A 26589-nucleotide genomic window follows, 5' to 3' on the forward strand; every position below is an offset into this window, starting at 1 on the left:
GTGTGACCCTTGACCTGTCTCTGGCAGCCTTCAACAATGATGAGCTTTTGCTGTGGAGAGGTTCGGGCGAACACTATCTCAGTGTGGTTCCTCAGCAGGTCGTCCAGGTACTCAGAGCTCATCTCCTTTAGGTCAGAGCCATGCACCACACACGCCTTAGCATCCCTGGGAAACACACAAGCAGGTACAATTATGCAGAGGGTGGTAATGACATTTCCCTCAAGTCTGTCATTGTCAGGCAACCACACAAATGCAGCAGCGGGAAACATACATTTCCATGCTCTGTGTCTTAGAGGAACAGTTTGACATTTGGAAGATATGTCTGAAAGTAAGACAATTAGCCAAGCAGCCAATCCAAAGCTTGCTCATTAATGCATTACATTTCCTTTGTCTAATCTACACAAAAATAAAAGTCTAATGATGAATATTTGCTGTTTTGTATTATACGGAAAATAAATTATTGGGGAAGTAATTCAATCTCCTGGAGTCTCCAAGTACATGCTTACTTTTTACTGTCATCAGGATTTTCTGTACTATATTATTATTTCAAAACCCATCTACTACACTGCTGATTATCATATGGTGGGAAATGGCTGCAATTTCTTGGGGTAAACATTGTTTATGAATGCAGATAAATGAAATAATAATAATAACAATAATAATAATATTCCCTTAATTTATCCCTTTTATTTTCAGCCATAGTTTGGAACTATTTGCATGTATGTGTGTATGCTGGAAAACCGTGTGGTTGATTATGTGTCTGTATGTTTTAACATGTACACTTATCTTCAGTGTGTGGCTTTTATTCAAACTGTGAAGCACTTTGTAACTGTGTTTTGAAAATTGCTATACAAATAAAGTTATTATTATTGTTATTATTATTATTAGTGCTCTCCATATTACACAGACTATTTGATTGCTTGTAACCGAAGTCTACTCAAACAACTGGACTGAAGACCTTGGAATAGAAACAAAACTGTGAAGACTATAAAGGGATCCAGAGTGTTTCTGTTATCAAGAATCTTGTCCCTCGTTATTTCTGTTTACTTTGTACGTCCTTCAGACAATTCAGTTAGATTCATTCCAATTCAGTTTATATAGTGTCAAATCACAATAGCAATCGTCGAAGGGTACTTAATATTGTAAAGTAAAGACCCTACAATAATGGACGGAAAACTCTAACAGTCAGAAGAACCATTGTGAGTAAGCACTTGAGAACAGCGGGAAGGAAAATCTCCCTTTTAACAGGAAGAAACCTCTGGCAGAACCAGGACAACCATCGGCTGTGACTGGTTGGGGGTGAGGACAAATGTCACACTGTGGAAGAGAGCCAGAGATGAATAATAACTAAGGAGTAGAGTGGTGTACAAACACATAAAGGATGAAAAAAGGTGAGCGAAGAAGAAATGCTCAGTACATGATGGGAAGCCCCCAGCAGCTTGCATCTAATCCAGCCCTAAATATAAGCTTTATCTAAATCTTTAAGCATAATCTTACAAGTAGAGAGGCTGTCTGACTGAGCTCCATTAAAGAGGTTTTCTTTTAACCTTAGTGACCTTCAGAGGTCCTAGTAGGCAGATTTTATTATCTTCAGACATGTAACAAAGTTGTTTCTTCTGATTCTGATCTTTATAATACGCTTTTGAATGGAAAGATATGTGACTGGTATCCTTTTTTTTTTTTTTATTTAAATTTAAATCAACTGATTCCACTTTATATGCACAAGACATCCAGAAGACACAACATAGTTCACAAACTGAAACACTTTCACAGTCGCACAGACACTTACTATTAGAAGCAAAAGCACGCAGTCAGACTCTCCCTTTATACACGCGCACACACACCTGGGGTTAACTTGGCTCAGAGGGATGTTTAGTCTCTCAGCGATGTCCTCAACCGTTTCGTTGCCCTCAGAGATGATTCCTACACCTTTAGCAATGGCCTTGGCTGTGATTGGGTGGTCCCCGGTAACCATGATCACCTGACCGTGGACAGAAGGTTCCCATAAGTCACATGAAGCCTGACTGTATCTCATCTGTATGCCATGTGTCAGAGCATTCCTAAGCTACAGTTTAGTATAGGCTCTAAAGGCACATAACTCATCCAGATGTGCTGTGTAGTTAAACTGGGAGGGAGTGGGGTTATCAGGGGTTAAAGGTTCAAATCATACAGTAAATTTATTAAATCTTATATGTGATGCTTTCTTATAGGCAAAATAGTATGATTTTACAAATAATCCATCAAATCTTTGTCTTTGGGCAAAAACAAATACAGAAGTTGGTGATGTGTACTGAAATTCATCCACTTTCGCCAATCCCCAGCTGCACCTGCAGAAGGTAACAATTCTTATGCTGGTTTTAGGCACCGTATTTTCATCTATTGTTTAGTTCCAATCCTTTGTAATCTTCCAATAACAAGTAACTGACAGATGCAGACTTTGCTAAGAAGCCCACTTTTCATTTCATTACAGAAGTGACAAAAGAACATACTGCATAATGGAGATTATTTTCTATTCTTTCAAAGTCACCCAGTGGAAAATAATCAGTTCCCTGATGAGAAGCTGTTGAAAAGGAAAGTTAGCTTATTTTTAACATCTGCTTCATTACTTTACCGTCACCACCAAAGTTTTCAGCAGCACATATACAGGCTGCATGAAGATACATTAAACATCACACATCATGTGATTACACAGCATAATGAAAATTTAACATCCAGCTAAAGGTATTTAAAGAAACAGGTCCAAAATCTGTTGGACAAAAACACCGTTTTTGTAGTTTTACCTCTGTAAACCACCAAAGTAGATTTCAAATCAAATAATCAAGATGTGATTAAAGTGCAGACTTTCAACTTTAACTCAAGGGGTTTGACCAAAAGTGTTACATTAACTGTTTAGGAAATACAGTCATTTTTATACAAAGTACCCCAATTTCAGAGGCACTTCACAATCCCATCTTGATTGTTTGATTTAAAATCCATTGTGGTGTGGTACAGAGGCAAAACTACAAACTACAAAATCACCCAACTGTACAGCTACAAAAATTATATTTCCCTGGATCATTTTAAAGCTACTATATTTTCGATTATTTATTTGTAGAAATTGTTTAGAAATGGGATCAATTCCTGTAGGTTTAAACTATTTAATTAGTTAATACATTAGGGCTTAATACATGTCCTAATGTATCAGTCAAAACAAAGTTTATATATTCAACTAAAACTGTCATACAACTTGGAGTTTTAAAGAAAGGCCACCTCCACGGGACAAGACTCGGCTGTCCATCTGCATCTAAAGGTCAAAGGTCACTCTTTTGAGGATGCCAATGTTGACATTTTGGACAGAGAAGACAGATGGTTTGAAAGAGGAGTGAAAGAAGCCATCTATGTCCACTGTGAACGACCATCTTAGAACAGAGGTGGTGGCTTACGACACCAACTGTCTGCCATCTATAATCTAGTTCTGAGATCCCTTCCAAGGCATCTTAACGCCCACTCACATCCTGGGCCATCTGACCGCAGGAAATCACATGATAGGGTGGGGCCAGGTTTCGCAATGAGCTCACCTGAAACCTTGGTTGATTGTGACCCACACCCGTTTTCACACCTTGGCTTGTGTGATTAGGTAGAGGATCATCAGGGGGTCCTTTGTCCCTCTTGGGGGGACACTCCCACAGATCTTAAATCTGGGACTCCCCACCAATTGACCCTAGAACTGAGGAAGCTTCTCGGATGAGAGGTGAAACGTCTTCAAGCAACTTAAAGAAGCCCAGACGCTTTTCTTTCCAAGCTCCTTAGACTACGATGATTTGGATGACTGAGAACCTTCACAAACATTTGAGTTTTAAACTTTTTATCAGATATGTTTTTAACACAAACTTTCCAGCTGTTTTCTACAAAAATAAATACAGCAGCATTTTAAGTCACTTCTGCCTCTAGTTCACTTTTAAGCCAATTACAGGGTGTCTTTCAAAAAGAAGCGTGATAACTACTGTACCTGAAATTAAACATGCAAAATCCTCTTCCCATATTTGTAGTTGTTCCCCTGAGTTAGAATGCCTCATTCTCCTCATTATCCATTTTTATCTCTGCTGGAAGTTGTTTAACCTTCCTGCGGCCTGGCTTATTACTTTTCTGACGGAAAAAAAAAAAGAAATCTGCTCTGTGTATTTGGAGTCGATTAACATATAATGACAATTTGCAGTAAATCACTGAATCTGCATTTAGCTAAATGGATTCTTTTTACAAATTGCTATCAGAATATATTCAGCTCATTCTTTATCGCCTTCCATGCTTTTTATTTTAACGCCAACAATTCAATTTGCCAATTATTTTGAATTCTTCATCCCAAAACCATAATTTATTCGTAAAACTGTCAGTCACTTCTTACCCGCAGATAGTCACACCTGCAACAGTAGCTCTGATAAACTACCGAGCAAACTCTAAAACTGTTCGGGTACTTCAGCCAGCCTTCAAAGTGTTTATGCAAAACATGCCATAAGCATTTTCATCTATAGTCATAGTCAAAGGAAGATGGGTTTTTCCATCTGCAGTGATATATATTTAGCAGCCTGCTGTTCTGTGACCTCTACACAAGCTATGTGGAAAGCATAAACTGGGGAGATCAGCAGTATGACTATAGCAGAGAACAGGCATCACTTGCAACACATATGACAATGAATAAGTCATGTACAGTACACATGAAAGCAGGACCTGGGATAAAGGTGGACTGCAAAGTCGCTTGCAGATGCTGAACATTTCCGACAGCTTACAGCAGCTTAAAATAGCATTCCCGTGTGGGTTTTGCCAGAAGACTAGCTGAGCCTTCTGGCAAAAAGTCTGATGTCAATGCCAGCCCACACTGACATCAGCTGATCTGTTGGGATTGCAGCTGAGCTTGACTTTGTGCCATGCCTGAACTAATTTGTCCATTGGTCATGATCTGTCATGGTCCTGAGAAGTGATCAGTTGTCATTTGGACTTCACTATGTGATTTGAAAAGATATTTGACATGCAAATCCCCTCTTTAAAAAGCTTGATGAATGAAGCCAGAGGGAAAGGAGTATCAGGAAGTACTATAAATGAATCTGCAGAAAGTGTTACCTTGATGCCAGCAGAGCGGCATTTACCCACTGCGTCAGGCACAGCGGCACGCGGAGGATCAATCATGGAGATGAGACCCAGGAAGCAGAGCTGCATAGTGGGGAAGTTTGTGTCGTCGCAGTCGAAGGTGAATCCTCGAGGGAACTGAGATGAGGATAGATTCAAGTGGCAGAAGCCTGGAAGAGGAGAGAGATCAGTGAGGTGATTGTTCATAACAGACTGAAATGAAATCTCAAAGTACACTACAGCTACTGAAAAAACAAGAGAGAAACATATTTTTAACTTTAAAAAGACGCTTGTTTTTTACGACCCCCAAGAAACATAACAATAAGCAATACTGACTTTTGATGGTGGACTTTACTGTTACTGTTGCTATTTACAGTTAAGCTCATTAAGGAAACGTGAGTAAGATTTCTATAAGAAATACACCCTCAGAAAATACATCTGGTTGCAGTAATCCTGTACATTTCCATATGCTTATTCAGATTCAGAAGTCGCAGATTTGCAACACAAATTGAATCGGGCATTTTTATTAATTCATGATACACATTGCTTCCATCATATCTCTCTCTCTCCAATCGCCCAAAGTGAGATACTTTGGATGAAACACCACACTCAGTCTAAACCGGGAGAAGCACCCGACCCATCATCATCATCACCTAAGGCATAACTGAGACACACTAATTTACACAATTTCAGGAGTTTCACTCTAAAATGGCACCATTCCATATTCCACTGTTGTGACGCCTACTCTAACAAAATGATGATAGCACATAATTATTACCTATGGCACTTTTTAAAAGATGCCAGGTAAGTTTTCTCCTTGGTTGTCAAAATGATGACATTTACAGAGTCAGAATGCCGAACACTTTAGAAACACCGAAAGCTGAACTTCCAGTACTGATTTTTTTAACCCAAAATGTGCTGCATTTTACTGCTCAATTTTCACCTGATACTCCTTAAAACGCTGCAAACAAATGTTTCTAATATTTTGTGTAACATTGGTTATAAGTGTTTGCTCTGTGTCAGCTCCAATCCAAGGCAAGAGCCAAAAACTTGCAGTGCAAGCATTCTTTACCTTTATGGGGACATTAGGGCAAACTACCCTGTGTACCAAGGCGATTATAAAAAGTAAGTGCTGTGTCCAACTGCTTCTCCTCTCCACCTATTCCCAAGCAGACTGCTTTTATTTGGTGCCACTAGATAAACGTACCAAGCACCCTTTCTCCCAGTCCACCCAGCTCCAGGTAGGCACTTTGGAAAGCCTCTCTCCACATTTCATCCATAGGCTCCTCCTGGCCTTGTACCATAATGGTGCTGCATCTGTAAAACAATGAATAATGAATTTAGAACTACGGTGCTTACAATAATCAGTGTGCTTGTATTACATAAGCAGGATGAGCTCCAGCTATATGGACAATATGATATGTGGTGTCAAAAAGATTTGCGCCTTTAAAAGGATAAGTTTTTTATCAGCCAACAACAGCTTTACTGTGGCTTTATTCTAAATTCAATATTCATGTCAGCACTGAGTTGGGTTTGTTTTTGCACCACTGTTACATACAAAGTATATGCACACTGGAGGAGCACTTAATCTCATTATTAGGCAGAGATGTGTACAGCAGGAAGTTATTCACAATCCAAACTTTGACATGTAGTGCCCTCTTTTTTTCTGTGGCTGTACAGCATAAACTGGAGACCCCTGTAGTTCACAACTCTGCTTCGAGGGTTTTGTTTTGTTTTGTTTGCTTCTTTTAAAAGTAGATACTTTCTCAGCATAAAAGGGAACTTCTAGGGAGTGATGTAAGTATACAATAATTGGTAAAACACATGAATGCAGCACTGACAGCTCACAGAAAAAAAAAACCCTTAAAACCATGGTAAAACAATATTCTCATACAACAACTCTTATTGACCGTAAAGTGGAGAAAATAACACAAAGAAGTAAACTGACAGTGGCATCCAGGCTTTATTGTGCCTATATGAAAAGAAGGAAATACAACAAGATTTTGACTTGTCGGAGGCAAACGTTAAAAAAATAAAAATAAAAAAATCAATTCCCTTCAACTTGCTACAAGGCATCCACCACACAGTGAAGCAATGCAGAAAGAAAATGAAGCTGCTCAAACAGGATTACAAGAAAACAAAGGACCACAACAAGAGGTGATGTTGCATTACCAACCGCTGGCCAGCTATTACATCACGTTAGAGTTCCCATTAGCAGTGCGAATGCAAGCAGAAAGAAGGCTTTGAAAGTATGCAGCTCCCCGGGGACTTTCGCAGTTAGTACTTACCCCCGGGTAGAACTTTTGCTGCAAAAGTAGCTGTTAAAGTGCAATAACTTTTTCCACCCCGACCACCAAGTCATACTGTTTTTAAAACAACTATCATCTTTTTTTTTTTAAGGGAAAAAAGAAGTTTAATTTTAGTAAAATAAATGTCAACATGATAGAATAAGAAAAAATGTTCATTCAGGTAAGTTTAACTTCACATTTTTCCCCTGGTCATCTACCGCCCACCTCTAGTGACTCTGCGCCCTGCCGCCTCTAACAGTGGGGCATCCATCAGACTGTTAAACAGTGCCAAAATGAATCCCAATCATGCGGGTGCATAAATGTTAAGTTTTCTTAACCTGTGCCCACTTGTAAATATTATGCATGTATAAAGACAAATTAATGGATATTGCCACCATATTTTAAACAAAGCCTATGAAAAAAAGATAAAAACAACCGGTTTTATTATGTTGCTGGATTTTAATCTTTTCCCTGACAGTAACAAAGCAATATATAGAAAATTAACAGCCTGGATAGAGTATTTTTTTACCGCAACCACAAAGCAACAGGAAACATTAAATGAAAAACGAGTCAAATTTTGTGCTATTTTCCTACTGAGACATATAATCGATCCATTATTGATTAACCAACCTGTCCAGGATTCTTTCGGGAGCTCCCTTCATGACCAGAATATGACCAGTGGGATTGTCCTCCGCTTCATGGATAGAAAGCTAGAAGAAAACGCACAGGAGGAAATGTGAGGACACGACACTGTGGGATTTGCTTTAAAAACAATGCACACATGCGGTTCATTGTCTATTGTTAGTCTGATTTTTTATTTATTATTTTTTTATTTTGTTTTCACTGCTGTCATATTTTCCAACTGGTTAAAAAAAAAAATCATCTCAAGGTTGAATTGACTGAGTGTACCTTGAAAGTCATATGTATGCCTTATGTTGAAGGGGCATTCATTTACCCAATTGCATATATTCCTCTGGTGTAGCACCTTGCATTATCCCTTCCCCCATACCTACAGTAGTTTGTGTGCACACACTCCCTCACTCACACACACATTCCCCAAGGTAATTTGTATCTGAGTCACAACATATCTAATCTCAGAAAACCAGAGCAAAATTGCTTTATTTCCCCTCCCCTAACACAGACGTGCCTATTTTAAGTCAGGGAACAGGTGCACAAGATGCATGCAGGAAGTACTTTGTTTGCTTCAACACTGCTGCTGTGTAATTCATATGCTGGTTTGAATCTCCACACAAGCTGGGAAAGACTGGGTGTGGAAAAGCGAAGCAAACACACATCTCTGTGCGTTAATTGTTGCACTTCCCCTGAGCAAGGTGTTAATGCTCTGCGTGATGGCTTCATATAGTTCAGTATTAACTTTTGGCTCTGTTGGTGTTGACTGTTAGAGGACGGAGTGCAGCATGTGGATTAACATAAGACCTTTCACAACTGCCTCTCTACTACAGATACTGGATGGGAAATGTTTGTTCAATTTTATTAAAAAATATAGCTTCTCCTCACATTTTTTAATCCACTTTGGTGAAAAAATAAAATTACAGAGCATGCTTGTCTTTGCTCAGTCCCATAAGAAGCTACCTCTGCAAATGTCTGATATTGTCTAGCATGATGGCAAATTTTAATTAGTGATGTACATCCAGGTCTTCTCACCTGTTCTTCTCCCAGCATGTTAGGCCTTTTGATTCAGGCACTGTTTATAAGCAGGTTACCAACCCATTTACAATTCAATAGCATATTCAACATACAATAAATTTACAAATGGGATTTCTGTGCATTGAAAGGCAACAGCAGAGCACTTTCTTAGTATCCCAGCCAAGCCAGTTCATAATCCTGATGTATCTTTCTAACATAAATAAAACACATTGCATAGCTTTAATGCTGCAACCGTTTTTCCTGTTACCAACAATGCTGCGTTTGTGGCTTGTTGGGCAGCTTCCAAGTATGAATGCGTGCAGCAGTGTGAATTTTAAGCAGGGTGTCTCTGGTAAAAGAGCAGACATGTTCAGGCTGCCTTCCCTCAGTAGGAAAAGGTTAAAAAATGAATATGCATGATTTAGTTCTGGCATATAAGGAAAAAATTCTGTTTTTTTCCTCTCATGGACGTCTTGGAAATCTGTGTGAAAAACTCACCACAGCTCTGACAGAATTGTGAAAGATCATTTAAAGTAAATAGAGGAACAACCTCTTAATTGAAATTTAAATGAATGAATAAATAAAATGAATACATTAAAAATAAAACCACTGGAATTGCAACCCAAAAGATCTGGACCCATACCGACATTTTAAAGACTTTGTCCATGTCTTTCACTAAGTTTCATGACATTATTTGGTTTTGTGTAGTCTTGCTCACACTGATTACATAAGAAATCTAGATTGTTAAAACATTGTAAAAATTGATTTTAATACAAAAATTGACAGAAAAGCAATCAGTTTTATGTGATAACGTGTTAGTGCAGCTTTCATAAACATAAAATTGGTCAAGATTAGAAATAAATACCTCCTCTGGCTAGTGAGCAACAATATCTATTTACATAACAGTTACTCTATTACATTTTTAGGTTGCTTAATATATGTGTATATACAAAAACCCAGAATGCACAGTAATAAATTTCAGCCTTGTGTTAATTTTCTCATCAGTTCAAGCCCAAAGCCATGACATGACACTAGTCTCATGCAATACCTGATATTTGTTGGTGGAGTTGAATGGGATCTCTGCCACTTTGGGGTTTGCGGCTCTCATGTCACGAACACTCCCACAGCACACCTCGATGGATTTCAACAGAGCTGACTCTGATGCGTCCCCCGCTGTCTCCCTCTGGGGAAACACACACAGGAGCACATTACCACAGTCACTAACATATGCATATTAGGAAATGAGTGTTGTCTGTCTCATTGCCTGTGTTTATCGTACTGCAGTGGTGGGAAGCTTTGGGATTATGTGTTATTTCATTGATTAAAACACTAGCTGAGATACCTGAGAGGACTTCCTTTACATCCATTATGTTTCTTATTAATTATGCAGGTAGTGGAGTATGATCTGAATTACCAATGCTGGCCACAATATTGTTGTCTAAGTTAATAACTTCACGTTAAAGAAGTCAATGTTTTCCCCTTTTTAAAAAATCTACAAGATGAGGAAGAGTTTTATTAAAACAGCCCAGTTTCTTCAGGAAAAATATAGCTAATTAGTTGGGTACATGCTGTTTGTAAACTCTCAAGGGCAGCTTCTAAAGGTCTTGATGATTTTCTAAATAAATACTGTTGGAGGAAGACATTTGAGTATTGCCTGTTGGCAATAATCAGTAGCAAATTGGTTGCTAAGATTGTAGTAAATGAGTAAATTATTTGGTTATATTTTTCCAATAGTGGTGTGAAGAAATAATATACTCAGGGAAATTCAGGGAGAAAAGGTTAATTTTGATGCTTGATCTATTTATCTGGCATGTAGGGCAGCAACAAAGACTTTACACTTCAGTCTGTACTGGGGCCAGTTTCTCAGATATGCTCCAGCTGTAGCTGGGGGTCTTCAGCTCTGTTTCCACAGACCACCCACATGTGTGTCGCCGGTGGTGAAGAACTGTCCTTGATGGAGTTATTTTCTCGAGTGCCTGAGTAAACCATATTTAATTAAAACGCTCCTTAAATCATTTGTCCTAGCTGTTATGATGACCTATAAAAATCTGAAGCCACCGTTTATAGCCGTTTCCTTAAGACGATAGAAATTCATCTGTTTAATGTTGCATTTTAATCTAAAACGTGATATTTTTCTAACCCGGACCAATTAATTCTACTGTTGCACAAACACTGAGTCCAACAAAACACAAGCTTCAGTATAACAAATTATCTCAGATCATATTCATTGAGGTCATTGAGCTTGATGGCATTTTTTTCTGTGTAGCTACATGTGACCTTAATTCAAAAGAAAAAGCTTCAAAAGTCTTAACATGTGTAAACTGCTTCCACATGAAGACAAATACAGAGTAACTTCAAGTATAAGCTGCACTATATGTGTTTGTACTATCGCAGATGAAAGACATCCAACGAGAAAGAACTGCGGCAATATCTTTGGTCATGGCTGGAAAACAGATTTTAATATTCCACACAAAGAGGCCTTCAAAGTTGGCTGTTATAACAGTCTGTGACTAAAAGCAGCCTGGGAAAGAAATTTAGAAAGACCATCTTACAACGTGTCTGCTGATAAGATCTACATCTGCTAACCAATGAATCGGAAAGGAGCTGGGAGATAACGCGCTGATCAAAAATATATGGGTGTCAAAGTGGAAAAAAGCAAACCTAATGTTTGGGATTCTAATAAAAAATGTAATTTATTGAGCTGTGGCAGCACAAGATTGATGTGTCCTCTAGCTGTTTTCAAGGATGTTGTAGTATGGAGCGAAATATCGTGGGAACTGATGCCTTGTGGGGAGTGAATCAGTGGATACAATCTGCATACATCAAACTTGATGTTGTACCTAAGCTTATTAGATCCATGTCTCAGAGTGTGTCCTGCAATAAACTTTATACAGATGGTAAGAAAGCCTATTTCACAAGTCTCAAAGTAGTATTATTCTCTTTTTCCTAGAAGCAGCTTGTTTGATATTTCTTTGTTTTTGGAGGTTTATCAGCTTTAACTTGTCTGATAAAGTTGCTTGCTGTGATACTTGGATAATTTTAGAGAAAATTCTTTTTTGATAACCTGTGAAATCCACCTTCATAAAAATTCCATGATAATAACGGCATTTCAAACCACTCTTAGAGCCAATTTATTAAAATCCATGCTAAACTGATTGACCTGACACCCGATACGCCAGTGGGAACTAAACCAAGACAAGAAATTTCTCTTTGTTTCTGTTTATTCATTCATGAACGGCCGCCAAACAAGGACACGCACTCCACAAGATTTGTCCTTGTTTGTGCCTTTTCATGAATGAATAAATAGATCATGGAAATTCCATTTTTCTCCTTTCCCGAGTAAGATGGGTACTTGTTCGCGTAATGTTAATGGAGCCTCGACTGCTGTGTTCGAGGGCTGCTGGGATATACGCATGTCACTTGATCCAAGGAGGAATTCTGCCCACCTTGAGGGGTACAGAGGCTGCACTGGCACCGTCTGCTCCCATCTGAGTCAAGAAGCTGTAATCCCTGTCACTGAGAGCCATACTGAGAATTTCTTCAGGTCAATGTAGCACAGTTTGGAGGGGCAGCAGTCGGTAGAAGATGGAGATATTATTGACTTACCTTCCCAGCAGTGTGTGTGTGTTTGTGTATCTGTGCTGAAGGAGTCATTTCCAGGGGTGCATTGGATTATCCTCTGTGTATGTGTATTTATGTGTGAGAGAGATGCCAAGCCAAGTGTCAAGTGGTACTGACAAATTATTTTTATGGGTTGTTTTCATTCCCCTGTGGCTGCCATGCAGCTGAGGATGGGCTGACCACAGGAGAGAATACAAACTATCTTTGCTCAAGTATGGCATAACAAGATGGTTTGGTAACCAGTCCGTTAAACTCAGATAACAACTTCAAAATCTGATCAGAAGCGCAGGGAACATAATTGCCATGCTGGCCCCATCTTTTCCCTCTCGTCTCATCCAAGAGATGTTTGAAGAGACAGTGAGAAGGGAGAGCCTCGAAATTACCAGAGACCCGAACCACATCCTGTACAAAGAGCCGGAGCCGATACCCTCAGGCAGAAGGTATGAAAACTCAACATGTAAAAAAAAAATTTCCACTCTCAGGGATCTGTGTAATACTCTTTCTGATAGGAGACACAATAACGGCTACTCTAATGTAAAGCACGGTGCTTACGTTTCTTTTGAAGTGTTTACACTTTTCTTGAGCATAGTGCCATTATGCTTTTACACATTTCAAAGGAGAATATTGTGCTTTCAACCTCTAATACAATCAGTATGAGAGCTGATGGCGTGATTCATTTAAAGATAAAGTGTATGATCATTTAGAAAATATACATCTTTTATATGCTCATATTTGCATAATGCAAACAGCAGTAGTGGCATTTCGTGCTGTTGTATACCTACACTGCATTACATTTCAGAGGCAAATGTTTTCCTTCTAGCTTCGCTACATTTATATTATTTATGTACACCAGTAAATTTTCAGATTGAGATTTCAAATTGAATCTCTGTTAACAATGTTAACCTCATCGATTAAATTGCCGGCAGTATGTGCAAACGTTTAAATTAGCCCCCGCTTGAACAACGTGCAAACTGCAAACGCCAGATATATGATGTAATAAGTATTATAATAACATGATCAGGTCTATTCTTCAGCGTGGACTTTAAATACATTTTAAATTATTTACTTTTACATTTTTTTATTAGGGTCTTTTACACTTATACTACTTTTACATGGCTTTATTGTCACTTTTAGTTAAGCACATATTCAAGCATATAAATCTTAGATCGGAAGTATCGCCACTTTGTCTGCATGGAACATTAAAAGAGGCTAAGATGTGTAACAAGTGCTTTGATTTATGTTACAAAAGCTGCTTCTGTTTGACTCTGCTTTTTGCATTTTTCTGTACTTTAACTTTAAAGCTATTTTAGCAACAAATGCAACGGTATGTGAAGTTTATCTATCTACGCCTGTGGGCACAACAACAGCACTTATAGGTTTAACAGTTTTCAGTCTTGTCATGAATTAAACTGACAGAAACCCAAACATTTTGTTTTTAAATCTTTTTTTAGATTTAGTGAGTGAACACTGATTTCACCACTTCTTATTTTGGAGTGACAACTCAGCTAACACTTCCCACATGTTGTTAAGTTCACCCTACTGGCAAACCATGTTGTCAAAAATCATGTCATGAATAATGCACATGCATTATTTGATCCAAATATAAAAGACCCACTCAGAATGCCCTTGGATTAAACTAAAAGTGGTATACTCCACCTTTTTAGGGAGTAGAGATAATTCATGAAGCTGAAGTATAAATGCAAAGTTTTCAGTAACTTGATGTTATAGCGTGAGCGCTGCTGTGTTGCATGGTATACATGCGGCAGGTACATATCTATTTTTCATGCTGCATTGCATAGAACCATTTATAAATCCCAGACGACATTTATCTTTCAGTACGGCAGGTTATTTTTTTTCTCCAAGGATGGTGAAGCGCATCCTTCCTTACCCTGTTTTTGATTGGTGAATACTCATTGCCTTCATTGGTTGGTTTGGCTGGGTTTGGACATGACAAGTGATGACTGGCTGGAGTAAGCCAATCAGAGACAAGAGGAGAGTGGGTTATGCCCACACAGTGTATATAAAAGATAGATGTAGCCTCTGGGGCTAAAGCCTTGAACCTCGGTTCTTTCTGCCAGCCAGCAGTGCGTGACTATTTTGGTTGCAAAAAGAAACCTGGTAATAACAGAAGTGTTTGAGAACATGCTCATTTTCTCTTGATTTATGACCTCTGTAACATTTCCTTGACGTGTTTAAGTCTCAGTCTCTAGTCTTACTGAATACAACGTGATTTTTTTTTTAATATGTAAGCTTCTATTTAAAGTAAGATCGAATATATTTAAAAAGTGCATGCTTTGGACTTGTGATTGACAAGTCACTAACTTATGAATGTGTGGTGTCACATCCACCCCTCAGCTGGTGACATACGGTTTCAAAAAAAGGAAGATGGTGATGGAAACAATGCTCAACTTAAGGTTTTAAAACAAGAGTCAAACTTATGTGTTAGGTAATGTAAGAGTGGCTTCATCCATCATTTATAGAGGCTATGTTCATGTATTTTCCGTATTGAAGTTAAATAATTGAACATATAGTGTCTTCAGTGCTACATTATATGTGTCCAATGTTCACATTCTGGTAGAGCACTGAGTCAGGAATCGATCACTGTCCCTGGTTTCAGTTCTTGGGTTTTGAGTTTTGTTTGCTTGTTTGTTTGTTTGTTTAGTTGGTCGGTTGGCTGCTGTGCAAGTATATCTTCTTGATTATTTTGAGGTGAAGTTTTATATTCTTGCATTGCCTCTTTTTTGTTATCATTCAAGTATTAATTCTTGTTGTATTTAAGCTTTAGTCATTGCTTAGCGTGTGTATGGCCTCCAGTTTCTTCTTTAGTATTTAGGAAGGATTTTGGATTCCTGTCTTAACTCAATAATTATTCAAATAGTGACTTTTATTTCTTGTAATATTTTGGATCTCGGAGTCACATTTTGCTTCAGATGAGTGTCAGCTTTCTGACTTCACAGAGTACAGTCACTTTCAGTTTTCCTTCCCCTCTGTTTTGTCTGGCGTTGCCCTTCTGTGTAAATTAATTCAAGCATGTTTAAAATGTACTTTCATATTTCACGTCTCTGGTTCATTTCCTGTTTTACTTTGCTAGTGTTTTTTGTGTCTTGTTTTCAGTTTTACTTCCTCCCTGCCTGATTGTCTGGATTGTCTGCGCCCGTTTCTTGTTATTCTCCTGTGTCTAATTCCTAATCAGTTGCCTGTATAAATTGTCCTGTCCCTGTATTTGTCTTGGTCATGTCATCCGCTTATGTCTGTTTAGTCCTGTATTGTTCTGCTTTGCTTTCAGAGTTCCTCCGTAGAGTTCTGGTCTCCCTCGTGCCTTGTGGATTAATGTTTGGATTTTATTGTATTGGACTTATCTGCTAATAAAGCTCGCTTTTAGTTGGATTCTTCACGCCTCTTCTGTGCTGCACTTTGGCTCCTTTACACCTCTACCCTCCACACACAGCACTGTTTGTTCAAAAAGCTTATTTATATAGCTGCCTCTCCCTCTTTTATCTGAACCAAATTCACTGTGAATACTGCTCCTCTTCTTTGGAGATGAGCAGAGGATATTGGGGGAAAAAAATAAAGATTATACATACTTCTTCAGGCACCAATACACCAATAAGTGTGAGTGAGTGGCAGTATAAATATATATGTACTTTTTTTTACCATTACGATGGGAAGGTGCGCCTGTCCGGGTTTGAAAACAGCTCTGTTGCAGAGGCCAGCCACGCGAGACAAAGCAGTCCAAGTAGGAGAGCTCTTGTCAAAACCCAAACCTGAGAGAATAGGAAAAGGAACTGTGTTAGGCTTTTTTTTTTTTTTTAAGTAGGACTCATGCAGTATTTATGCTATGGACTTAACTCTCAGTTCACAGAGTACAACTGAATATTGTAGCTAAATAATAGAATCAGGGTCAGTTAAGTTGAACAATCACTGTTTCCCTGACAAAAGTGATTTTTCAAATCCCCAGTCTCTAAAATGCCATTCATTTTTAACTAGAGGGACTCAAAATAAAAAGGTGTTTGGAAATGACTTGTATCAAAATTTCAACCCTCCCACCCAATTGCACTGAAAATGACCTTCACTCTACTGCAGGCCCCTGCATTCATTTTTCATATTTTCCTGGACTGTGTACAACGTTATTGTGGAAACACACTGACACACTATGGCTGGGATTGTTGAGCTTGACACGGTGCAGTACAAAAGGCTAAAAAGGCTGCAGCAGCTGTAAAAATTGTCTGCATACTTTATGGAGAAAAAAAAAATTGAACACACTGTGTTTTTCGTAGCTCTTGCCTCGTTTCTCTTGTACAGCCTTTGTCAGCACCACTGGCTATTCCTTGTATGAGTTCACAATTGTCTGACTCAGGACTAATTAGTATTCATGGAACACCTGTTTTTTTCTCCTGCCAGACCTTTTGGTTATTGCTAAAAGCTTCTTTAAAATTTGGCTCGATTTTCCACAGGAGTCAAGAATCCGATTGGTTCCGCAGAAGCAGTCTTGCAGAGGAATTCTGGGAAAAGACACGTTTGTAGCTGAGGGTTATGCCGCCCACCGCATACCGCTGCTCAATTAATCCAAGCAGTAGAGTGAACAGCCTTGTTGGTTGGCGGTGTGAACATTGGACAGATGAATTTCAGCAGGTGGTCGCACTCCCCCCTCTTCATCCCATCCATCTCTCCTTTATATCTTTCACTCTCCAAGCTCTCTCTCTCTTTCCTTACTTTTCCCCTTGTTTTCCTCCTCTCCTTTCATCTCAGTCTTACCAGTCTGGTCCTCGGTGGTGTCCGCATCATGGATCTGGTTGTCGAACCACATGTGGGCCACTGTCATACGGTTCTGGGTCAGCGTGCCCGTCTTGTCGGAGCAGATGGTGGAGGTGGAGCCGAGAGTCTCTACGGCCTCCAGGTTCTTTACCAGACAGTTCTTCTTGGCCATTCGCTTGGCAGTGAGAGTCAGACACACCTGGGAGGACGGTGGGAGGTGAGGGCAGAGAAAGAGTAGGGGAGGGAGAAAAAGGAGAGGCGAGGATGGATGATTGTGAAAGCATGTGTACGCGGCGGAGCATTCAAGTGTTTGTGCATGTGAAACCATGCGTGGTCCGGGTACCTTCTCAATGAGAGTGTGTGTATGTGTGTGAGGATCTCGCTGGTTAGTTAACAGCAAGTGAACAAGAACATAAAAATATGATGAGTGGACATATTCCATATGTCACCCACATAGCAACTAATATATCACACATAATGTACACACAAGCATTTCCACACATACCTTACTGTATGATGTATTTAAAGGGAATGCAACTAAAGAAACCAGCCACTGGAAGTTAATTTATTTTCTGCGACCACTGAAATGTCGACTGATGGCATTTAAAATGCCAGCTGGCATCCCCCTCAACCTGCTCTCTGTTTGTTGTTGCAGAAAAAGTTAGCTGCATTTTTTTTTAAGAGCAACATTCGGTAATAAATCACTTTGCTGTGTTCTGTAAGATCATTAGACCTACACCTAACATTCAGCGAGGGTAAATTAGTGATAGGAAAAGCACAGGTGTAACTAATAACATTGATGATGGCTTGGTTCCATGTAGATGTGCCAGTAAACCGTGACAGTGAGCCAGCAGGCATGCCATCAGGGCTTTGGAACTGGCACATGCAAACCTGCACTAATCAATATGTTTATGTCAACAATATCAAATGGGTATGAAAGCAGCTGCTCGAGATGAAAAGCCCGTGGGAAATTAATGCCACCTACTGCTATTTTCCTAATTTTTGTAAAGCCTTTAAGTCTTTTTTGTTTGTTTGTTGGTTTCATTATTGCTGCCTGTGATCTTAAATTCCCATTATCAATAGACACAGACAGACTTCTGCTATACAAATTTAACAGGTGAAGAATGTCCATCAAAGCCAGAAAACAGAGCTTAAAAACAAATGAAAACTTTCCATTTTCTTACAGTAATTTCAGAAGCTGGTTTCTGATCTTCCAAATTGCAAAAACACAAAGAAAGCAGCTTTAAGTAATCATGCTAATGATACCTTGTACAACCAAAAGCTAGACCGCAATCAAATGTACAAAAAGTAATCCAACATACCCACACACTACAGTCCACACACCAGTCAGCTCCTGCCTCGCTCTGCTCATTATGATGATTCTTTACAGTTTATTTAAACAAAATCTCACTGTTAATGTAAAAAAAAACAAATGTACCTGTAAAAGCCCCCCCTGCAATCAACCTGAATCATATTCTTTGTTTAAAACTACCATTTCAAACACAATTTTGTATCTTTGTGTAGCACAGCCAGTTTTTCTTTCCCACATTCACTTTCTTTTCCCAGAAGTATATTATGGAGTGATCTTGCAACAGGGGATTATTGTAAACTGAAGTGCACATTGTGTCATTGCAGCAAGGACAGAAAGAAGCTGTGCAGGGACATAAACTCTCATTAAACCGTTTAAACTGCTCGGCTATTTATAGAAAATCTTGCAGAAATATTTTGGAGAAAATCATTTTTATAAAACTTATTGTTCTAAAAAAACAAAAACAAAAAAGAGGGAGAGAGAGAGACAAACACAAACACTCAGATACACTATACTCACAGTGACAGTAGCCAGAAGCCCCTCAGGCACATTAGCTACAATGATGCCAATGAGGAAAATGACGGCCTCCAGCCACGTGTATCCCAGGATGAGTGACAGGATGAAGAAACTGACTCCCAAGAAAACAGCCACACCAGTGATGATGTGGATGAAATGCTCGATCTCGATGCTGATGGGTGTCCGGCGGACCTCCAGCTCAGATGCCAGAGTGGCGATGCGACCCATCACCGTTCGGTCACCAGTGGCTATCACAATGCCACGAGCTGTACCTGCAGTAGGGGGTCATTCAAATTAAATCAGTCATTCTGTTTACCACAAAGGGACATTACCGATAAAATTAGTTCAATATAACTGCCTTGACTCAGTTAAAATTGGTTTACAGGAGATTTCTGTTCTGCAGGGCATAATACTGTAATTAGGATGACTGTGCAATAGATAAAACAAAAATAGGCCACAAAAAAAACAGCAAAACATGAACAGCTGCACAGTGGAGACAATATGAATTAAAATAAAATGTGATGATGATTTCACTCACTGGCCCTCCTTCCAGCAAATAGTGGTTATATCCTTGTTTTAAATGTGTAACTAAAGTTATTACTCAGATGTAATACAGGGTCTCATTCCAGTCTTTAGTGTAATTATGAAAAAGATTATCTAATAGTTGTTTTCATAAGCTGCTAGAGGAACAAGTACGTGTGAAAATGCTCTTGTGCTATGCCTGAAAGTACAGCAGTAACTATTAAATGGGAGTTATTATTTTGAATCTGAAAGAACATTTTAATGGCTTGCTTAGTCATGTAAATCTGACAAGTGAAGGTGTTTGAATGTGAGAGTGCAAAGCTGTGGTTGGTCCAAAAGGGAAGGCTGCTATGAAGCTATGAGCTTTGTTATAAAGTCTTGCTGTCAGTGATTTCTTTTTTGGTGGGGGTACAAACTGGCCACCTCTCATTTCTTTATATATTTCTAGGAAAATGGGAAATAGTTCCAGGATTTATTGAAACATCCTGAAGCAGAGATGGAAATACAGGGAGTGCAGAATTATTAGGCAAATGAGTATTTTGTTCACATCATCCTCTTCATGCATGTTGTCTTACTCCAAGCTGTATAGGCTTGAAAGCCTACTACCAATTAAGCATATTAGGTGATGTGCATCTCTGTAATGAGAAGGGGTGTGGTCTAATGACATCAACACCCTATATCAGGTGTGCATAATTATTAGGCAACGTCCTTTCCTTTGGCAAAATGGGTCAAAAGAAGGACTTGACAGGCTCAGAAAAGTCAAAAATAGTGAGATATGGTAAAAAAAAAATGGTAAAATGGCCTGCATTTGTATAGCGCTTTACTCAGTCCCTAAGGACCCCAAAGCGCTTTACACTACATTCAGTCATTCACCCATTCACACACACATTCACACACATATCTTGCAGAGGGATGCAGCAGTCTCAAAATTGCAAAACTTCTGAAGCGTGATCATCGAACAATCAAGCGTTTCATTCAAAATAGTCAACTGGGTCGCAAGAAGCGTGTGGAAAAACCAAGGCGCAAAATAACTGCCCATGAACTGAGAAAAGTCAAGCGTGCAGCTGCCAAGATGCCACTTGCCACCAGTTTGGCCATATTTCAGAGCTGCAACATCACTGGAGTGCCCAAAAGCACAAGGTGTGCAATACTCAGAGACATGGCCAAGGTAAGAAAGGCTGAAAGACGACCACCACTGAACAAGACACACAAGCTGAAACGTCAAGACTGGGCCAAGAAATATCTCAAGACTGATTTCTCTAAGGTTTTATGGACTGATGAAATGAGAGTGAGTCTTGATGGGCCAGATGGATGGGCCCGTGGCTGGATTGGTAAAGGGTAGAGAGCTCCAGTCCGACTCAGACGCCAGCAAGGTGGAGGTGGAGTACTGGTTTGGGCTGGTATCATCAAAGATGAGCTTGTGGGGCCTTTTCGGGTTGAGGATGGAGTCAAGCTCAACTCCCAGTCCTACTGCCAGTTTCTGGAAGATACCTTCTTCAAGCAGTGGTACAGGAAGAAGTCTGCATCCTTCAAGAAAAACATGATTTTCATGCAGGACAATGCTCCATCACATGCGTCCAAGTACTCCACAGCGTGGCTGGCAAGAAAGGGTATAAAAGAAGAAAAACTAATGACATGGCCTCCTTGTTCACCTGATCTGAACCCCATTGAGAACCTGTGGTCCATCATCAAATGTGAGATTTACAAGGAGGGAAAACAGTACACCTCTCTGAACAGTGTCTGGGAGGCTGTGGTTACTGCTGCACGCAATGTTGATGGTGAACAGATCAAAACACTGACAGAATGCATGGATGGCAGGCTTTTGAGTGTCCTTGCAAAGAAAGGTGGCTATATTGGTCGCTGATTTGTTTTTGTTATGTTTTTGAATGTCAGAAATGTATATTTGTGAATGTGGAGATGTTATATTGGTTTCACTGGTATAAATAAATAATTGAAATGGGTATATATTTGTTTTTTGTTAAGTTGCCTAATAATTATGCACAGTAATAGTCACCTGCACACACAGATATCCCCCTAAAATAGCTAAAACTAAAAACAAACTAAAAACTACTTCCAAAAACATTCAGCTTTGATATTAATGAGTTTTTTGGGTTCATTGAGAACATGGTTGTTGTTCAATAATAACATTATTCCTCAAAAATACAACTTGCCTAATAATTCTGCACTCCCTGTAGACTATGCAAGACAAAAAAAGAAGAGTTTGCACAATTTTAATGAGTTTGAAACTCAATATTCTGTCCAACCACCTCTATGCTTCAGCACAGCTTGAACTCCTTTGTGCAAGCTTTCTTCTGTTAATGACGAGTTGAACCAAAAATGTCAAATTTTGACTCCTCGCTCCCATAAGACCTGTTGCCACTGATTTTCCGTGCACTACACGTGCAATATGACATACCTCAGCCTTTCCTCCCTGTTTTCCTTCCTTATGAATGGCTTCTTGACAGCCACCTTTCTACAGAGACATTTCTGATGAGGCTTCAGTGAACAGTAGATGGATCATCTGAAGAGTCAGCTGCATCTCAGGTTTTGTCAGGTCTTTGCTGAATTATTTTTCTTAAGGACATGACTGTCAGATACTGTTCATCTGCTGTAGATGATTTTTTTAAGGCTGCCACTTCTTTGTCCTCCACTTGTCCAGTTTCCTAACACATTTCAAGGACTCACTGCACATCTTACACAGATATGCCAAGTTTTCAGCTAATAGCTCTTTGGGAATCACAATGTTAGTGCAACAATACTATTTTACGGCTGTCAGTCCGTGTTATGTTTGACATTTTTTGTTGGTTCATCTAAAGAAATGCAAGTATGTGTTTTTGCAAAGTGTCTAAAGACACAATTTAAATTAGATTTTTTTTGGTTCGTTTGTTATGTGTCAACAAAGCACTGCTTCATCCCTCGAATTTAAAGTTAGGTGCCTTTTTTTATGCCTGAATGATTCGTAGATCAGTGTTAAGAGGCTTTAAAAAAAAGTTAAATATTAGGAAATGAAGGGTGGCTCAAGACTTTTGCACAGTACTGTAAATATGTGTCCTAAGCAGTATGTGTGAGGTACTATCTGATCTTTTAATAGAAATGTAGTTCCTGGTTGGGGTTCTTTGTGAATGGGTTGTCAGTGAATCAGGCAGCAATAAAGAAAAAAACTCAAAGATATTTGTTGGGAAGTGAAAACGCATGGTTCTGTTTTCCTGACATTAATATTCAAGTGATTAGATTTTAGCCACTCATGCAAATGCTGAAGCACACAGGAAAGCCTCTAGGTGCTCTGGACCAGAAGCCTGAGGTCCACATTCTGCATTAAATAGATATAAAACATTCACCAAACTCACCATTTTTTCTGTGCAATTAAAAGTTAAATTAAAGTCTTTGGATGATTCATCAGTTCAGTAGTTAACAACATCAATTTGTTGCAGTCGCTAGTCAAGAAGCATCGGTTTTTCAAATGATGGCTATTTTTTTTAAGACAGCTCTTCACATGAGAGGTCGTGAAATTACAGACCACTAGGTGTGAGTTACAGCTTTCAGCTGGGTGACCAGATGCTCTCACTGCTGTAGTGAGACTCAGAGTAATATGCGACGGGGCAAACAAATGCTAACAGCGTGGATACCGTGGGCACTGCAGACGACGTGCTCTCATGTGTAAACAATGAGGAGGTTCGATGGCGAGACATAACTGGCTGTAGAGCAGTGATAGATGGAGGTGAATTACAGGTGTTGGCCAGTGATCGATGCTTGGATGGACTGAGCAGATGCTCGAGAAAGTGGATGAGGAGAGAATCCAGATAAGCAGACTCTACCTTATCCTCTGAAATGTGAAAACTGTGAGTTACTCTGGGTAACCAGCACAGTTTCTGATAGTTTTTTTTCCATATGTAGGTATGTCTTTGATTTTTGAAGAAAAACACACTTAGTTATATACGATAACAAACCACAGATGTTGCAAATTAATGATTAATTGAATCATAATTGTGAGTCTTTTAGGATTTTTAATCGAATAGACATGCAGAGGTCCATTTTCAGCAACTGTCACTCCCGTGTTGCACTGGCACATTGTGGTAGCTAATGCAAGTTGATCATGTTTGAAAGCTAATTTATCATTTGAAAACCTTTCCCAATTATGCTGGCACAGCTGAAAACTGTTCTGCTGATTAAACAAGGAAAAAAATAGCTTGTTGAGTGTCTGTAGCATCACCCTCTGTGGGTTTGATTATAGCCTTAAAATGTCCCTCAAAAAATAACTTTCTTCTGAAATTCATCAGAGTGTAAGAAACGAAGAGTATTCTGTGTGCTAAATTGCCAGGAAAAAAAGCTTTGTGCAACTGTGCTCTACTCGTTTACAAACCAGCACAATCTGGTGGGGACAATTTAATGAAGCTTCCTCTTGAAGACCTGAGCGGTGTTTCTTAAACTGTACTTGTAATCTTGCTCAGTTTCTCCCACGTCTTGTTCTACTCTGGTTAGGGCCACTTTGCAGTACACACCTTTTATATGCAATCCTGTTTCTTTTTAGGCCTCCAACTGAATAGCCTTCGATTTTAAAGACTTTCAGAATGTCCATTACGTCTGAACCCATAAAAGCCGATCTTCCACACACCCAGCCAAATTTATTGTTTCTTTAATCAGCACATCTTTCAGCTGTGCTAACGTAATCAAAGCCCGTTAACATGCTAAACCTGCATTAGGGAGCATAATGTGCCATTTGAACACAAGAGTGCTGAAAATGGGCCTCCATACACCCACACAGGTATTCCATTAAATTACAGCATTTCTGACTGGTTTAATGTTCAATTAGTTGGAAACAAATGTGTATTTCAAAAACAAGGACAAACACTTCTGAGCTTGTAGATAAGTAGGATGTACTTTTTTCAACACTTCACTTTCATAAAAAAAAAAAAAAAAAATCTCTAAATTAAGTCAGAAATGGCTCCACAAACGTGTGGCCAAAACACAGATCTTCAAAGATAACATGCAAGTGTTCAGAACTGTTAAAAAAAATCTGGCTTCTAAAACTTCATAATAACTCCATCACCATTAGATGTTCTTTTAATGTACATCTTGTTCTAAGATCTATCTGATAAATCTGATAAAATCCCTTTGAAACTTTATGACTGACAGCCACTGACCACTCAAATTCCCAGTGACTCTATCTCAGATGGAAATGCTTATTACTAATCCTCATGCATTCAGCATGAGCAGCTACACACTGCGTGGTGCAGTGTACGGATCATGTACTGGAACACATTCACCGATGGGTGGTAAAGCAAAAATGATGCTGATCTCCAGATGGCTTAAAGGAAGACATTTAGAGCCGATAAGAGACAATCTTGGCCAGATGTGGCCTACTGACCCTCAACACAGTTGGTGGAAAAGAAACAGATGTTGCGGGTCTCCAGAGGATTCTCGTGCGTGAACTCCGGGGAGCGCGTCTGAGGCTCAGATTCTCCCGTCAGAGAGGAGTTGTCCACCTTCACAGGGAGAGAGAGAAAATGGATGTGAGCGCGGTTTTATCAGAGAGACTGAAGAGGTGAAACTGACAGACTGGAAATGGAAAAAAAGGACTTTATAACAACAAGTGATATAGCGCTCTTGTCTTGTCAAAACTGTGTTCTGATCTAGGTGCTCGCTGCAACACGGTGTAGAAATTTGAACCACTGAGAGAAACCTTCACCCTATTCAGCAACAGCAAGTGCAGCTGCAGAAAAAGCCTTTGATATTTTCTAGCACCTACAACATTATCTGATTTCCACACAAGTCATAAAAAGCAGATAAATTAAACCCAATTAAATACAGGTAAGATATTAGACTTGGTAATTTATTGAATGAGGAAAATGATACAATATTACATATCAGTGAGGGAGAAAGGTGTGTGAAACTCTAGGAGTAGCATTCAATTTAAAGGTGAAATGAATCAGGGATGACAATTAGGTGAGAGTGAGCGCCCTGTTTTCATGGTAGGTTTATTCCCATCCCCATGTAGAAAATGTATTATGGCTCAAACAAAGGAGGATCTGAGAAAAACGGATGTTCAGGATCATCAGACTGAGAAAATGTTGAAATGTATAATCCTTCTCTGGAGTTTTTGGACAACTTCGTAGTCAGACAGACAAAAGAAATTAAAGATCTTTGTTGCTCACTTCAGGTGTGCTCAAGAAACAAAACAAAACCAAAAATACTACAGTTAAAGGCATTTAGTAGTCTGCCTGGTCGGTCACAAAGGAACTCAATGTGAAAGGCCTGTTTTACAGTGGCTAATGATTCCACCATCAGAAGACTAACTAAACAACACTGGTGTATAACAGGATTGTAAGGTTTGTGAAGCCCATCTGCATGTTTGCTACCAACTGCTTGAACAAGAAGGCTGTTCTGACAGTGCTTTATGGATCGGTTCAATGAGAAGTGTTGTAGAAAATATGCATATAACATATATTCACTGACCACAACGTTAGGTGCACTTGTTCAACTGTTGGTGCAAATATCAAATCAGCCAATACTTTGGTATATGGTCAAGATGACCTGCTCAAGTTCATTTAAGTAACTTTGAACATGGCACCGGTGCTGGTGCCATACATGCTGGTGATAGCTCCTTAAAGCTGAATGCATCACATCAAGTTCAAATGATCTCAAATCGGTTTGTACAACATGACAAAGAGTTGTAAAATGGGCTTCAGAGACATCAGATCTCAAGTCAACAAAGCACCTTTGGGATGTGGTGGATTGTGGATGTGCAGCCAACACATCTTTTTGTCTTCTTGCATTTGTGTTTTTTTCCCCATGTTTTTCACTTTATTGAAATGAAAAATTCAAAAATTATTA

General features: G+C 39.2%; 1 protein-coding gene across 1 annotated transcript in view; it reads right to left on the reverse strand.

The window, feature by feature from the left end:
- Positions 1-26589, reverse strand: part of atp1a2a (ATPase Na+/K+ transporting subunit alpha 2a) — a 51133-nt gene that overhangs the window by 15877 nt on the left and 8667 nt on the right. Inside the window, exons 7-16 of the mRNA XM_084913075.1 lie at positions 25124-25241; positions 19240-19508; positions 17412-17610; positions 16311-16420; positions 10084-10218; positions 8019-8098; positions 6308-6417; positions 5095-5270; positions 1845-1981; positions 15-165 (exon numbers count right to left, since the gene is read on the reverse strand). Of these exons, the coding sequence (XP_084769201.1) occupies positions 15-165; positions 1845-1981; positions 5095-5270; positions 6308-6417; positions 8019-8098; positions 10084-10218; positions 16311-16420; positions 17412-17610; positions 19240-19508; positions 25124-25241 (1485 nt within the window). The remainder of the gene's footprint in view (positions 1-14; positions 166-1844; positions 1982-5094; positions 5271-6307; positions 6418-8018; positions 8099-10083; positions 10219-16310; positions 16421-17411; positions 17611-19239; positions 19509-25123; positions 25242-26589) is intronic.

Source organism: Perissodus microlepis, chromosome 18 (assembly GCF_051167445.1).
Source record: "Perissodus microlepis isolate ML-2025 ecotype Zambia chromosome 18, ASM5116744v1, whole genome shotgun sequence".
Lineage (NCBI taxonomy): Eukaryota > Metazoa > Chordata > Actinopteri > Cichliformes > Cichlidae > Perissodus > Perissodus microlepis.